The sequence below is a fragment of the Galeopterus variegatus genome, unplaced genomic scaffold (assembly GCF_000696425.1).
Source record: "Galeopterus variegatus unplaced genomic scaffold, G_variegatus-3.0.2 Scaffold123, whole genome shotgun sequence".
Classification (NCBI taxonomy): Eukaryota; Metazoa; Chordata; class Mammalia; order Dermoptera; family Cynocephalidae; genus Galeopterus; species Galeopterus variegatus.
The window spans coordinates 90808-107275 of record NW_007726234.1 but is presented as its reverse complement, the minus strand read 5'-3'; the positions used below and the strand labels follow the sequence as shown (position 1 = coordinate 107275).

At 38.4% G+C, this 16468-nt stretch overlaps 1 protein-coding gene across 1 annotated transcript in view; it reads right to left on the bottom strand.

Annotated features, from left to right (window-relative positions):
- Positions 1-920: 920 nt before the first annotated feature.
- The window catches only part of LOC103603731 (band 4.1-like protein 5), a gene marked incomplete at its 5' end in the record, with an annotated part of 104406 nt that continues 88858 nt past the window's right edge, over positions 921-16468 (bottom strand). The window contains 5 exons of the mRNA XM_008588311.1: positions 921-1567; positions 7747-7877; positions 8273-8314; positions 10148-10222; positions 12128-12218. Of these exons, the coding sequence (XP_008586533.1) occupies positions 1498-1567; positions 7747-7877; positions 8273-8314; positions 10148-10222; positions 12128-12218 (409 nt within the window). The remainder of the gene's footprint in view (positions 1568-7746; positions 7878-8272; positions 8315-10147; positions 10223-12127; positions 12219-16468) is intronic.

The following is a 16468-nucleotide window of genomic DNA, read 5'->3' as shown; positions in this document are numbered from 1 at the left end:
AAAATTTCTAATGTAGGGGCCAGCCCGGTGGCGCACTGGATAAGTGCGCCGCTTGGGAAGCGCAGCGGCGCTCCCGCCCGAGGGTTCGGATCCCACATACAGACCGGTTCCCGCTCACTGGCTGAGCGAGGCGCGGGGGCAACGCCGAGGGTTGCGATCCCGTTGCCGGTCCCCGGTCTGGTACGGGGGCAACACTGGGGGTTGCGATCCGTTGCTGGACACGGAAAAAAAAAAAAAAGAAAAAAGAAAAAAAAAAATTTCTAATGTAATGTGAATTCTTTCAGTATGCTGTGTATAGTTTCATACATGGCAGGTATCAAGAAACAAAATCCCTTTACCCTGCCCCCATTCCCTATTTCTGTCCTGGTGTTTTTGTTTTGTTTCATTTTTTTTTTTCCAGTTTGAAAGCTCTAAATTTATTCAGCTTATACTGAGAAGAAACGGAGCGTATGCCCAAATAGGTACTGATGTGGAGTACTGCTGGGCTATGCCTTTATCACCTGACTCTACAAGGGCCTGAATTCCCTACCTGGCTCAGGAAGAAGTGCGGATACCTGAGATAAGTGCCCCAGGGTCTCTTGAACAGTAACCCACCCCCTTTTCAGGCTGAAAGTTATACATGTGTGGTACATGTACGTGCTTTCTGTGGGAAGGCAGGGCTAAAGCAAACATCACGGAGTGCGGATACCTGAGATAAGTGCCCCAGGGTCTCTTGAACAGTAACCCACCCCCTTTTCAGGCTGAAAGTTATACAATACATGTGTGGTACATGTACGTGCTTTCTGTGGGAAGGCAGGGCTAAAGCAAACATCACGGGCAATTGATTTCTCTGTAGTTCTTCTCAAGGTTTATCTTACTTTGCTGTAAATTTGCAGTATTAGGATAGTAAATCCAGTAAGAAATCAGAAGTATGAGAAACATTTAAAAGCCCTCCGTATTCTAAACTTTTATTTAGTATTTTAGTAAATGTAAAGCAGCTGGCTCTGAATCCACCTACACAGTACCCAGATTAACTTCCTAAGTTCCTGATTTCCAGGTAATGCATGAAAAAGTACAATTTCTCTAACAGGCATTCAGATCAAGGGTGCTCGCCCTGACACTAGAGAGGGAAATAGCATCCAAAGGTCTGCTGACTACCAGAGGGGGTCTTGTTATAAATATGAAAAATTACAACCACTAGGTGGAGCCAAGTGTTTGAAGGAAACTACAGGGAAAGTAATTCCCTTATTTCAGTAATTTGTAACTTTAACAAAATTACAGAAAGTAAAAGACCCAGATATCTTCATTTGGGTAGATATGCGGTGTGATTAAACCCTTCCAGTTGGACGGAAAATGTAGCTATTTTTTCATGGAGTTGAAGTCAAGCTAGGTAGAGGTTTTTTACCTACAAGTAAAGGACAAGTTCCTGAATCCAACACATTCCAGCTGGAATAGACTCCAGGACGGACTGCTGAAGAGTGCTAGGCATTCCAGTTACAGGTGGGGATGGGCAGTCCCTTAGAGTTCAGTTGTCAGCAAACACTTCTGCTTTAAGATGGTTTCTTCTTCAACCAAAGTTGGAGCAGAGCTGAAAGAGAGAGAATAGTTTAATCAATGAAACCATTTGGGGTGGTGGGGGAGCGGGGAGCATTCACGTCTCCTCCAGTGCCATGTGGAGCATGTTGAGAACAGAGTAGATTACAGACCTAAATGAATATGTAAAATATGCAAAACATACATTTAACCACTTCTTTATGAGTCAGGGTTATTACAATTATCAAGAATAGTGCTGTGCTGAGCATGACAGCAATATGCTCAGGAGATAGAAACATGCTCAGGAGATACCAAAGGAAGTGGGCTGTTCTGTGCTTCTTTATGTAGTGTCTGGGTTCCTATACCAGTTAATCCACTTGGTTAGAGTGGTTAGGACATGGGCTCTGCATGAAGGCCCACAAGTATCTGCTGTAGGTGAACAGCATAAGCTTAGATGCAAGGATGCAATGACATTTAATTTGGTTTCATAAAAACTTAAAACAACATAAAAGTGCATAGTACAAAGAATGTAATTTAAAACGTTGAAAGCTCTAAAAAGATTTATAAATGAAACAGCAGTCACCTGTACCACCACTCCCCATTCCCACTGCACAGAGACAAACACTTTCAACTGGTTTTTTCTGCTATTTTCCTTCTCTTTTCTGTATCCCTGGTTCTCAAAGTGTGGTCCCTAGAATTTGTTAGAAATGCAAATTCTTAGGACCCACTTCAGACATAGGGAATCAGACTCTGAGGAGGGGACCCAGCAGCCTGTATATTAATAAGCCTCCTCCAGAGAGTTTGCCTCACAATGAGCAGAAGTTCTAATAACTGTTCTGAGTGTATACTGACTTTCTACAATGGACTATGGAGGCTTAACTTTCTTACACTCCCTTCACCAGCCCCACTATCCCTGTCTTACCTTTTCAGCACAACTAGATGACCAATTTTGATCATGTTAATTTTCAGTGTTTGTTGTAATTATGCAAATATTTCCACAACTATCAGTGTATTATATTTCCTTTTTTATATAATTTTTTATTTTCCTTGGACTGAATAACTGCCTCATTTTTTGTAGTAAGTGTTTACTAAGTTTTCTACTAATCTCTAATTTATCCCTAATTTCTCAGGTAGAACTGTAGGGGGCAGGGGGAAAGGCATATGTTAGTTTATTCTTGGCAAAATCCTTCCTGGAACTCTAAATCCTCCTTTTTGAATCTGGACAGGATCCTTCCTACACCTGCTAGGCAGCTGCCATCGTGGAATTTCCCTCTGCCTTCCTCCAGATAAATCCTTGCACCTCTCTTCTGTTTCCTGGGTCCTGTGTCTTCCTCTTTTTGGGATAATCATCTTATTTTGATAAAATACATCTTTCAGTAACTTCTTGAAAGAGACTACATGGAAATTATACATTTTAGAGAAACTGTATGTCTAAAATGTCTTTATTTTAATCTCACACTTCACTGATAGTTTTTCTGGATAAAATATTCTAGGTGAAAAACTATTTCCCTCCATAATTCTTTCTGAAGGCATTACTCCATTATCTTCAAGATTTCAATAAAGTCTGCTACCATTCTGATCACAAGTCCTTTGTATATAGTCTCCCCTCTCTGAAGTCATATATCCTCTCAACTTTGATCTTCTGAAGTTTCATGATGTTCTTCAGTGTGGTCTGTTTTCCTTGAGTGCTGGGTACTCAAAAGGCCCCTTTAATGTAGAAATTCAAGTCCTTCTGTTCCAGGAACTCTTGATTCCTCCCTTTGATAATTTCCTCACTTCTACTGACACTTCTTTCTGGATTTCCTATGATTCATATATTGGACTTCCTAGACCAACCCTCCAATTTTCTCATCTTTTCTCTCCCAGTTTTCATCTTTTTGTTCTACTTTTTGGAAGACTGCCTCAATCTTATCTTCTACACATTCTTTGGATTTTATTTTTAACATGGTTAATAATTTCTAAAAACACATTCTGATTTTCTGGGGTTTTTTGTTTTGTTTTGTTTTTTAATTTCCTGTTGTTGCATGGATGCAGCATCTTCTCTATAAGTTTAGATACTATCATTTTGTGAGGTTTTCTTTTGCTATTCACATTGCCTTTATTTCCTCGTTTTTTGTTTTTTTTTTCAGTTTACCTGTTTTGGTCTCTCCTCACACATCTGATCATCTCCAGCTCTTTCTATATTTAAGAGGGAAGCACTGGAATGTTGTTTGGAAGCTGCATATGCATAGACAAAACTCATCAACTAATGGTTTCCTGGGTGGCTATTAGGCAGATTCTTAAAATGTCATCAAGGGATCAACAAATGTTAGTATGTGCAGGTCTTTGGTTGGTTAGTTTCTCCAGAGAATAAACCTCTTACTTTCTCACTGAGACATTTACACTTGGCCAACAGCATTCAGGCGAGAAAAGAAGGAAGGTTGGAAATTTCACCCTTCAGTGTGTGGACTTTGACTTAACCTCCCTGTTTTCAGTTTAGAGCCTTATTCCAAATGGAAACTCCCAAATCCAGAGACTCTCAAGCCCAGCTCCTCCAGAGAGAAAACTTCAGAATTATACCAACTCGAGCAGGAGTGGGGAGATTACGGATTGTCTAAATGGGCATAAATATTTTCAACCAATCCTCACATTCTCAACCCCGTCTTGTAGCCCTATTTTCACAGATATCTGGTAACTCTAATTCCTGAGCCTTTTCAAGGTTTTGCAAAGTGAACTACTTGCTTTTTATTTTCTGTTTCTACTTCCTCCCCTATTCAGGCTTAGTTTTTAGTTTACTCCACTCTGCTAAATTTGTTACCACTTATCATTTAGCTATTTCCAAAACTTGTTGAGGTCTCTCAATTGCTGTTGTCTCCTCTCCTTTCTTTGTCCTTGTGATTATAAGCATTTGAAATAAAATATCACACAGAAAGCTTTCCAATGTAAATCTAAATCAGTGGAGATAGGACTCAATCATCATTTAAAAAAGTATAACATACATATATTAAAGTGCACAAACCATGAGTTTACAGTTCTTTTTTTTTTTTTTGTCTTTTTGTCTTTTTCCGTGTCCGGCAACGGATTGCAACCCTCAGTGTTGCCCCCGTACCGGACCGGGGACCGGCAACGGGATCGCAACCCTCGGTGCTGCTCCCGCACCTCGCTCAGCCAGTGAGCGGGAACCAGTCTGTATGTGGGATCCGAACCCTCGGGCGGGAGCGCCACCGCGCTTCCCAAGCGGCGCACTATCCAGTGCGCCACCGGGCCGGCCCAAGTTTACAGTTCTGTTGACTTTTTGCAAACTGAACACACCTTTGTAATCAGCATGCAGAACATGAAACAGAACATTAGCAACACTCCAAAAGACTCTTTTGGGCTCCCATCCAGTCACTAACCACTTTAGGGGTAAACTTTATAGAGTTGTGCTTCTGTTTGAGCTTGATTTTGCTTACCCTTATTATGGATGGGAGACTCTAAGGTGAACCCCAATGATCCCCACTTCTTGGTGTTCCCACTCTTACGTAATCCCCTCCCCTTGAGTTTGGGCAGGACCTGTGACTTGCTTTAACCAATAGAATACAGCAGATGTAAGAGCATGTCACTTCTGTGATTAGACTATACGAGACTGAGACCTCTGACTTGCTAGCAGACTCTCTACTTGCCTTCTCAGTTTGCACGCTTGGATGCAGTAAGCAATCACAGTGAGAGGCCCACATGGCAAGGACTAAGGGTAGCCTCTTGCTAACAGCCAGCTAGGAACTGAGGCCCTTGGTCTAACAACTCCTCAGGACCCAGCCACCACTGGGAACTTCTCTGATTGAGCATTCAGATGAGAACCTGACCCTGGCCAACACCTGATTGCAGCCTGTAAGAAATCCTGAAGCAAAGGACCCAGCTCAGCCATATCCAGACCTCTGACCCACAGAAAATGAGATTATAAATGTATGCTGTTTTAAGCTGCTAAATTTATGGTACTTTGTTACACAGAAATAGATAATACAACTATGTTTATGTGATTCATCTATGTTGCTATACTGCAGGTGTAGTTCATTAATTCTCTGCTGTATTCTAATATTTAACCTAGTTGACTGCAATTGGGCATTTGGAAGGTTTTCAGTTTACACTACTATGAATATAGCTACTGTAAACATTCTGGTACATGTCTTTTGATGGACATGTATACATATTTCCACTGCATATGTACCTAAGAATAGAATCACTGAATCACTGGATATGCTCAGCTTTAGTAAATACTACCAAATCTGTTTCCAATGTTGTTATTCCAATTTACGGAGTTCCAGTTGCCCCGTATTGTCACCAACACCTGGTACTATGTGTCTTTTTCATTTCACCTATTCTGGTGGTGTGTAGTGTGGTATCATGTAGTCATTCCTCAATGGCTGGTCAAGTTGTACACCATCTGTATGCTTACTGGCCATTTGGATATCTTCTTGTGAATGCCTATTCAAGTCTTTTGCCCTTTTTTCTATTGAGCTATCTTTATCTCATTGATTTGGAAGAGATCTTTATATATTCCTCATATGAGTCCTTTGTCATACAGAGGCTGGATGGCAAGAGAGGGAGAGAAAGAAGAAGCACAAATGTTTTCTCCCACTCTGTGGCTTCCCCGTCCATGCTCTAGAAATTATATCTCTTGATGAATGGAATTTCTTGATATAATCCAAGTTATCAATTTTTTCGTGTATGATTAAAGCTTCTTGTGAGCTATTTAAAAAATCTTTGCCTATTCTGGGGGCAAAAGGATGTACACTTATAGTTTCTTCTAAAAGCTTTATTATTTAGATCTGCAATCCACCCAGAATGAATTTTTGTGGATAATATGAGGTTGGGTCAAGACTAATTTTTTTCTATATGGGCAACTAGATTGTCCAGTTAATTTACTGAAAAACCATTCTTTCCTCACAGCATTGTATCACTGCTTTTTCCATATATCAGGTAACTATATGTGTGGGTTTGTTTCTGGTCTCTGTTCTGTTCTTCCTATTTACTTGTCATTGTTGATCTTTTTAAATCCTTTATTATGACTTTGCATGAGTTTGGGGAAGGAATGAAGATATAAGCTCTTCTCTCACCTGTCATTTTTAATTTGGAAGTCCTTAAGAACTCACATTTTATTGTATAAATTCAATTACAAATCATTACCACCTGATCCTCTGCAGGCAATCTCTATTTTTAAAGCGGCAATCACTAAGCAAATACATGCTTACAGAAATAACTCATATGATTTGTATAAACTGCTATTTGACTAGATGTAAGCTTCCCAAAGGCAGGTCCCTCATCTGTCTTATTCACTGCTATCTTCAGTGCCAAATAATATCAATGCCTGGTACATTAGAGACATTCAATAAGTGTTTGCTGAGTGAATAATAACATTATTTTAAACACTGTGGAGATTAGAGAACAATTTTAAAATAAAACTATAAATTTCTTTCAAGTTAATGATCCCTAATAATTTTCCCTCTCTCTCTCTAATTAGGAAAGCATCCACTGTACTTCAATTGACCCACATTCTCAACATCAGGAGGATGTGAGAAATGGCAAACAAAAGGGTACGCAAAGTTTGTGGAAAAAATAGAACTAAAAGATAATACAAATCTTCCATGTACTTTCTGAAGTACCCTCACATAATCAGAAAAAAGGCCTGAGGAGAGAGTGAAGGCAATTATAAATCTTTTGCAAAACTGGAGCAATTATGGTCCTAGCAATCAAAAGTCGAGAAACTACAGGCTGAACAAAAGCTCTTTTGAGCCCAGTTTCTGTTTGTGGCAAACAATATGTTGAAATGAACTAACAACAGGTTTCAGTAAAAGCTATCTCGGGAACGTCCCTGGGAATCTCCTACCTCACCTTTGTACTACACTTCTTCACCTGTATTGATGGGCACCAGTGTTCATCACTGTTACAGTAGGCATGATCATAGTAATAAAGCATGAAAGGAAAAGATACAAACTGATTTTAAAATAAATATAAAATTTTAAAGATAAGCCTATTAACATCTTTATACAGCAAAATCTTCATAAAGACACCCAGTATTGTCATTTTATAACTTTGTAGAAAATTGCTACTGACAAGAAAAAAACAACACTACATTAAACATTAAACAGTGAAAAGATTTATCCTGTTTCAATCAAGTTCAAGTGAAGAAAGGTCAACAATTGCTACTATAGATATAGGTTTTATTTTTTTCCTCCTAACAGATGCCTAAGAACTGCAGTTAAGAAATAATTTCCTCACCTGATCACAGCATCTACCAAGAATGGTGCTGGGGGAGAGATCAGTGAGACTCCATCCTTATTACCATGTCCTTCCTTCCCTGCCGAAAATGTTCCATACCCTGCAAGTCCATTAGAAATGGCACCACTCTGCTGTGGAAGATATACAACACATCTGAATACAGAAGTGACAATACCTACTTGGTCAGCACTTCAGCTCCAAATCAGCTTCACTAATGGCTATGGCAGTAAGAAAGCTAATTTTTATTACCATGGTTGATTTTTTCTTTTAACCATCCTTCACCTCAGATTTTTATTTTTGTTTTTGTCAGCATCCCTAAGCATTTATAAACAGAAAGACTATGCCAGTAGTTTGAAGCCATTAAGTTCAGTGAACAGAGCTCTGATAATGACTCTCATACGTGTAAGGAAAAACAGAGCTTTGATAATGACCCCCATATTTTAAGGAATAACAAAAACCTGGTGATCCTTTAGGACTTACTCTGAAAGGGTAACCAGAAGAAAAATCACATATATCATGAACTTACTGGAACAATCCATCGGGGTGTGATCATGGTTGCTGAAGACACCTAAAATAAATTTTATATTTGTATTTACTTTTAGGGAAGACTGACTTATTTTCATATATAGTCATACCTTCGTCTATTATTATGAAATACATTGTAGAGAGAGAGGCAATTCTTAATGGGCCTCCTTGAGCTGACATGGACTTCTGTATCCAAGACCTTTTTCTTCAACACAAATGCTATACTTCATTACTTGGAAAACTGTCATAATTTTGAGAATCTCTTTAATCTAAACATTTACTACTCAAGCATGGTACCACCACTTTCAGTTCATTTACTAGGACTTCCCCTTATGCTACACCGAGTATTCAGCGTAACAGTTTATTTTCTGAAATGTCAGTTAATTACAAATAATCACAGCCTTACTGGCAGCATCCTGAACAATGACTTTCGACTGATCTAAATGAATAGCACAACGAATGTACACACACACACACACAAAACCTGTTTATACAAAGGTCATTCTCACACATGCATGAAGTATTTGAATATATTGTTCCTGATTCATAGGGCCTTTGTTACTTTTTTTTAATGTTTAGTTTTCTAGATCTTCCTTCTATGTGTAGAATTATAATCAAATGAAACTTCTCTATTTTATGGAAATTTAGACTAGTCCTTGCGTTGGTGGCCTTAGATACCGATGAGAAAAAAATTACTATAAGTCCAGGTCTTAATAAATTAGATAACTACCAAAAGAATAAAAATACAAAGTATGACTTTCCTACCAATATTAAGAAAATGCACTTTAATAATAGGAAATAAAAAGAGAGAAATATGGTAAACAGTAAACATAAAATGGTTTGACAGACTTTTCCAGACTTGTAATTAATTCTTACCCTTTGGTAAAGTCTTTTTGTTTATTGATCTAAGCTGGTAGTTCCCATAGGGTGGGTTCCCAGACCACATCTGCATAACCTGGGAACATGTCAGAAATACAACTTTGCAGGCCCCACCCAAGACATACCAAATTTGAAACTCTGAGGTGGGTCCCAGCAATCTGTGTTTCAATATGCCCTCTAGGTGATTCTGATACACACCCAAATTTGACAGTTAAAGATCTAAGCAAACATCCAGCACCTAGAACGGACCATCTGGACTTCTGAGCCTTCAGAATACCGTACAGTTCCTACAGTAATTCTTACATCACTCATGAGGCACGAAATTAGTTATTTGTGTATCTTTCACCCCTACTAAATGCTAAGTCCCTGGAGGGAAGAAACTGCTTCTTATTTGTATTACAGTCACAGTACTTAACACAATATCTTCTGTTATAAAATATGATCATATAATAATGATTGATATGTTCAATGCCAATCACTCTTATGTTCCCACCCTTCTGTAAAATTTTTTTTAGAATTAAATATGTCCTGGCCGAGCCCTTGGCGCACTCGGGAGAGTGTGGTGCTGGGAGCGCAGCAGCGCTCCCGCTGTGGGTTCGGATCCTATATAGGGATGGCCGGGGCACTCAATGGCTGAGCACAGTGTGGCCGGTCTCATGAAAGAAAAAGAAAAAAAAAAAAAAAAAAGAATTAAATATGTCCTTATTATCTTAACTCTTAACAAGCTGGTTTAGCCCACATTCTCTCTCATGTTATTTAATGTGGTGTTGAATTATAAATAGGCTTATAGTGACATGTAATTTCTATACGGTGATACACAAATTCAAATGGGCAGAATTTTAGAACAGAAAGGCAATGCTGAGAGGTTACTGAAGTATAAAGTCTTATTAAATGAAAAGTTTTACTAAATTGTTAAAAAGGCAAAAATTGGAATCTAGTAGGAACATTTTTCAAAACAGAAATTCCTTTCCCACTTGCTGTTTTAAAGCACATTCACCTGAGGTGTGACTGTGTGGTCCATCAGATGCTCTGTGAGTGACAAGAGCAAGGCATCCAGTTCCTCTGTGGTATCCTATGGAAGACAAGGCATCTAGAATTGTTAAATGACTGAATCATCAGACTAAGTTTCTTCCATATCCTCTCAATTTAGAATTTTGACCTAGGCCTGGTTAGTGTTAATCCTTTAAACAGGGACACTGAGGAATCACGGTTATTACTGATTCTACTTCTAAATGGAGAGAAACCTAGACTATAATTGGAACTTGAAAAAGCTAAAATGTTATGTAAATTTTATACAGCTATTCCTTTTGGAGAGACAAAACTTGGGTAAGGTTAAGACTGTTCTGGCTCTTAACTTTTAAGACTAGATGAGAATGGTAAAAGATTCAGCACAGGAGACAGTGAATAAAAGAGACACCTGGATTCCAAATGCTTCTTTATTTAGATGTATGTGTGCTTCACTGTTTGTAAAAGAATACAATATGAACTCTCCCTCCATACATGTTAATTAACACTTTTTGTTTAATTAATATTTGAAGCACATTATTGACGTCACGATTCTATACTGCAGTGGGGGGGGGGGTAGAGAAAATTTAAAAAGATAAAATTATAATCTATCAATAAGAGAAATAGGAACCTAGGGCATAATACATAACAAAAAAGGCCCTTAACTTGTACATTTCTATCTATTTGCCTTCAGGCCTTGGTGAATCTCCTATTCGTATTTCAACATACAACTTAATTTTAATCACATACCTGAAAAAATTGTTCTTTCTTCTCTCACATCTCCCTCTTCCCACCCCACTGCCTGACTTAAGTGCACCATAACAGCTTGTACATGTCTGTAACACAATGTATTATAATTCTCTCTCCCACTGGATGATAAGCAGTTTGAAAGCAGACACCACGTTTCATTCATTTTTGAATCTTTAATGCCTAGCATGCTGTCTGGTACATTTTACATATGCAATATATCTTTGAACTAAATAGCCTTCTCTGTTCTTAAAACATCTCAGGTTCTACTTAATTTTCATTTCTCAATGAATAGTCAAAGATTTCAACGTATCTTTTTAGAATTTTAATTAGCAGAAACAGAACCTCTAATTGAAGGTAATTTAGGTTGAGTTTTTTCTTTAAGCCCCCAAATCTGAAAGATTATATACCTAAATATTAGTACTACTGTCTTTGGGTGGTGAGAATACAGGTGATTTCTAATTTTTCCTTTTCGTGGAATATTTGGTAAATTTCTACAATAAATGGACATTATGAAATAAAAAAAAATGTAAGTGTTCATTTGCAAGGACAATTTTTAATTTAACTTGCAAATTAAAACATTCATGGGTAACAGAACCAGGTTTCTATGATTTCTGAATTGGAAAGTGGATATATGGCCAGTGGATATAGGAAAAGCAGAAGTTGGGATGACTGGTTATGTCGCAACAAAATCAATGATAGGTCCCTGTTATTTCAAAAATTTCACTGTCATTTCAAACATTTATTTAGTGCCTATTACTGTACCATGTACTGTTTGAGACACTAGTGAACAACAATGAACAAGACTGTCACTCACACAACTTATATTCTCTAGAGTAAATCAGACTATGAATTTCAGCAAAATCACCTCTGCATTAGAGATATAGCCCTAACTCTTTCATCTAATAATCACTTAAAAAGTGCCTATTTGCATGAAAAAATTGTATTTCCTTAAAAGGAAAAATGAGTGGAAGCATAGCCAGCATCTAAGACCACCCAAAAAACAAAAATACTAGCAAACAACACAAAAGCTGGAGGAGAAATCCTGAGATACTTTTGTGAGGGATATGGCGACAGGATTCTCCCTAGAGAATTGAGGCTCAATACTTTTCTCACAGCTTAAGACCAAGCTGTCAATCGCAAATCACCAGATGTCCCTGGTTATATTACAAGATTCAATACAATGTTGTCTCTGGAGAAACTTTAAGAATAAAAATATTCTTACCTTTAGAACAGAACCACTGTCTGCAGGTGTAGTATGCATCAGAGTAAGAGAATGTTTGGAAAAGGGCACATTATTCTCATTTAATACAGCACTGGGAAGAAAAAGATAAATCCATGTCATGGAGGACCTGTACAGGTACAGGCAGTATTTTCAAAGAAAGGGCTTAGAAAAGAAGCATAACAAATTCATGTAAGAGAAGAAGAAATCACAGCTGGTGAGGAGCATGATGGCAGTCAGCACTGCATTCATGTGCCTTTGTACAGCCCTCCCCATCCGCCACAGAGCAGCTTTCATGTCCACATCACACTCATTCACAGACGGATCCAAATGGTGCACTATCTTACTTCCCTCCTAAAATCTCACTAAAATAGTGGAAAGAATTTATGTTTAACAAAAGGAAAATTTCATAACACCTAAAAACCATTAAAGACTGCCAGTGGTAGTTCAGAAACTTTTAGGAAATCCTGAAAGATACACTGTAGATGAAGATGGTTTCAAGATTATGGACAAATTAATCAACTGTATTAAATATTCTCAGAAAGCTAAAGGAAACTACAGACAAAGAACTAAAGGAAACCAGAAGAATAATGTGTCAACAAATATAGAATATTAATAAATAAGAGAGAAATTATAAAAAAGAATCAAATGAAAATTCTAGAGCTGTAAAGTACAATAACTTTAATAACTTTTCATTTTCTTAGTAAAAAATTCACTAGGGAGTTTCAACAGCAGATTCAAGCAGGCAGAAGAATCAGTGAACTTAAAAGATAAGTCAACTAAAGGAAAAAATAATGACAGAGCTGGTTGGTTAGCTCACTTGGGAGAGCATGTTGCTGGTAACACCAAGGTAAAGGGTTCAGATCCCTGTAGTGGCTAGCTGCCAAAAAAGAAAAAATAATGACAAAAAATAATAAATTAATAGAGGCTGAGAAACTTGTGGGACATAATCAAACATATTAATAGATGCATTATGGAAGTCTTAGATGGAGAGGAGAAAGAGGCAGAAAGACTATTTGAATAAATAATTAAAAACTCAACAAATATGATTAAAAGATATTAATCTGGGCCGAGCCCGTGGCGCACTCGGGAGAGTGCGGCACTGGGAGCACAGCAGTGCTCCCGCTGCGGGTTCGGATCCTATATAGGGATGGCTGCCGGTGCGCTCACTGGCTGAGAGCAGTGCGGCCAGTGTCAAAAGGACAAAAATAAAAAAAAAGATATTAATCTGGGCCGAGCCCGTGGCGCACTCGGGAGAGTGCGGCACTGGGAGCACAGCAGTGCTCCCACTGCGGGTTCGGATCCTATATAGGGATGGCTGCCGGTGCGCTCACTGGCTGAGAGCAGTGCGGCCAGTGTCAAAAGGACAAAAATAAAAAAAAAGATATTAATCTACACATCCAAGGCTGCGGGTTCGGATCCTATATAGGGATGGCTGCCGGTGCGCTCACTGGCTGAGCGCAGTGCGGCCAGTGTCAAAAGGACAAAAATAAAAAAAAAGATATTAATCTACACATCCAAGTTGTTCAAGGAACTCCACAGGATAAATTCAAAGAGATCCACACCAGACATACTAATCAAACTATTAAAAGACAAAAACAAGGAGAGACTCTTGCAAGTACAAAGAGAGAAGTAACTCATCACATACAAGGGATCCTCATAAGATAAATAATCAATTTCTCATCAGAGACCTTAGAGACCAGAAGGCAGTGAGGTGACTTTTAAACGCACAATTTCAGCATTTAAAAGTGCTGGAAAAAACAAAACAAAACAAAAAATCCTGTCAACGGAGAATTCTATATTGGGTAAAACTATCCTTCAAGAATGAAGGAGAAATTAAAACATTCCCAGATAAAGAAAAGCAGAGAGAGTTTGTTATGAGTAGATAGGCCCTACATAAAATGCTAAAGGGAATACTACCCATAACTTGAAACCATATAAAGAAAAATAGAGAGAACACTGGTAAAAAGTAACTACAGAGGTAGCTAAAAAAGCCAGTATCTTGTATTTTTTGTTTGTAACTCCTCTTTTATTCCTTTATGATTTAAAAGACAAATGCATAAAGCAATAATTACAAATTAATGTTAGTAGGCACACAATGTATCAATATGTAATTAATGATAACAACATGAAGAGGTAGGGACATACAAAAGCAGATTTTGTATTTTACTGAAGTTCAGCTTAGTATTAATTAGAACTACGTTGTTATAAGTTTAAGATATTAATTTTACTCCAAAGTAACCACTAAGAGTAAAATTTAAAAATATAGATAAGGAAATGCAAAAGGAATCAAAGGGTATGCTACAAAAATTGATTAAACACGGGCCGGCCCGGTGGCGCACTGCTACAGTGCGCCGCTTGGGAAGTGCGGTGGCGCTCCCGCCGAGGGTTCGGATCCCACATACAGACCGGCCGCTCACTGGCTGAGCGAGGTGCAGGGAGCAACACCGAGGGTTGCGATCCCGTTGCCAGTCCCGGGCCGGTACGGGCGCGACACTGAGGGTTGCGATCCGTTGCCAGTCATGAAAAAAGACAAAAAGGAAAAAAAAATTGATTAAACACAAAAGAAGACAGTAATGGAAGAACTGAGGGGAAAAAAAGATAAAAGACATATACAGAAAACAAATAGTAAAATGGTAAAAATCCTTCCTTATCAGTAGTAAGTGGATTAAAGTCTCCAATTACAAAGGTGGAGACTGGCATCATGGATCTTTTTAAATGATCCATCTATATGTTACCTACAAGACTTACTTTAGATCCAAACACATACATAGAAAGTGAAAGGATAGAAAAAAATAGTCAATGCAAATCGTAACCAAAAGAGAGCTGTTTTTGCTATACACCAGTCCCCCTGCCTTGGATTTAGTGTCCCCCTGAAACTTGACCCCCACTGTGACAGTATCAAGAAGGCAGAAAATCCTATCATGGTAACTGAAAGGGGGGCCTTGAGAGGTGATTAGATTATTGGACCATACTATAGAGAATGGATTAAAAATGGTGGTCATGGTTTGGAGGGCTTTAAAAGAAGCGTGAATGAGGAGGTTAGTTCCCTCTCTCTGCTCTGCCATTTTCGCAATGTAATACCCTGCCATCACTGTTACCCATCAAGACTTTCACTAGCTGTGTTCTCTGGACTTTGGACTTCACAGCCTCAGAAATTGTAAGTAATAAATTTCGTTTTCTTTAAAAAACACCAGTTCTGTGTATTTCATTATAAGCAACAGAAACGGACTAATACACCCCCCTTATCCAAGGAGGATATGTTCCAAGACCCCCAATGGATGCTTGAAAGTCCGAACAGTACTGAACCCTATATATATTATGTTTTTTCCTATATGTACACATAACTATTATAAAGTTTAATTTATAAGTTATGCATAGTAAGAGATTAGCTATAACTAATACTAAAATATAGCAATTATAACAACATAATGTAGTAAAAGTTATGTGAATATGGTCTCGCAACATTTTATTGTACTACACCACAGGTAACAAACTGTGGAAAGCAAAATCACAGATAACGTGGGGCTACCGTACTAATATCATAAAAATAGACTTTAAATAAAAGACACAGAAGGACAACAGACAAAGAAAGACATTTCATGATAAAAGGTTCAGTCCATCAAGAAAATATGACAATTACAAACACATACACACCTATTGACAGGGCCACAAAACATATGTAACAATATATGAAGAATTGAGGGAAGAAGTAGACAGTCCCATAGTAATGGTTGGATACTTCAATACTCCACTTCCAGTAATGGACAGAACAACCAGAGAAAAGATTAATAAGGAAATAGAAGCATTGACGAACACTATAAACCAATTAGACCTAATGAACATATATAGAACATTCCACCCAATAAAAGCAGAATGCATTCTTCTTAAGAACACATGGAACATTCTCCAGCAGAGAGCACGTTAGGCCACGAAACCAATCTCAATAAATTTAGAGACTGAAGTCATACAGAGTATCTTCTCTTACCACAATGAAATGGAACTAGAAATTAATAAAATAAGGAAAACTGGAAAATGCACAAATATTTGGAAATTAAACAAAACACTCTCAAACAACCAATAGATCAAAGAAAAAAATCACAAGGCAAATTAAAAAATACCTTGAGGGGCCGGCCCGGTGGAACTCTGGATAAGTGCACCGCTTGGGAAGCGCGGTGGCGCTCCCGCCCGAGGGTTCGGATCCCACATACAGACCAGTTCCCGCTCACTGGCTGAGCGAGGCGTGGGGGCAACACCGAGGGTTGCAATCCCGTTGCCGGTCCCCGGTCCGGTACGGGGGCAACACTGAGGGTTGCGATCCGTTGCCGGACACGGAAAAAGACA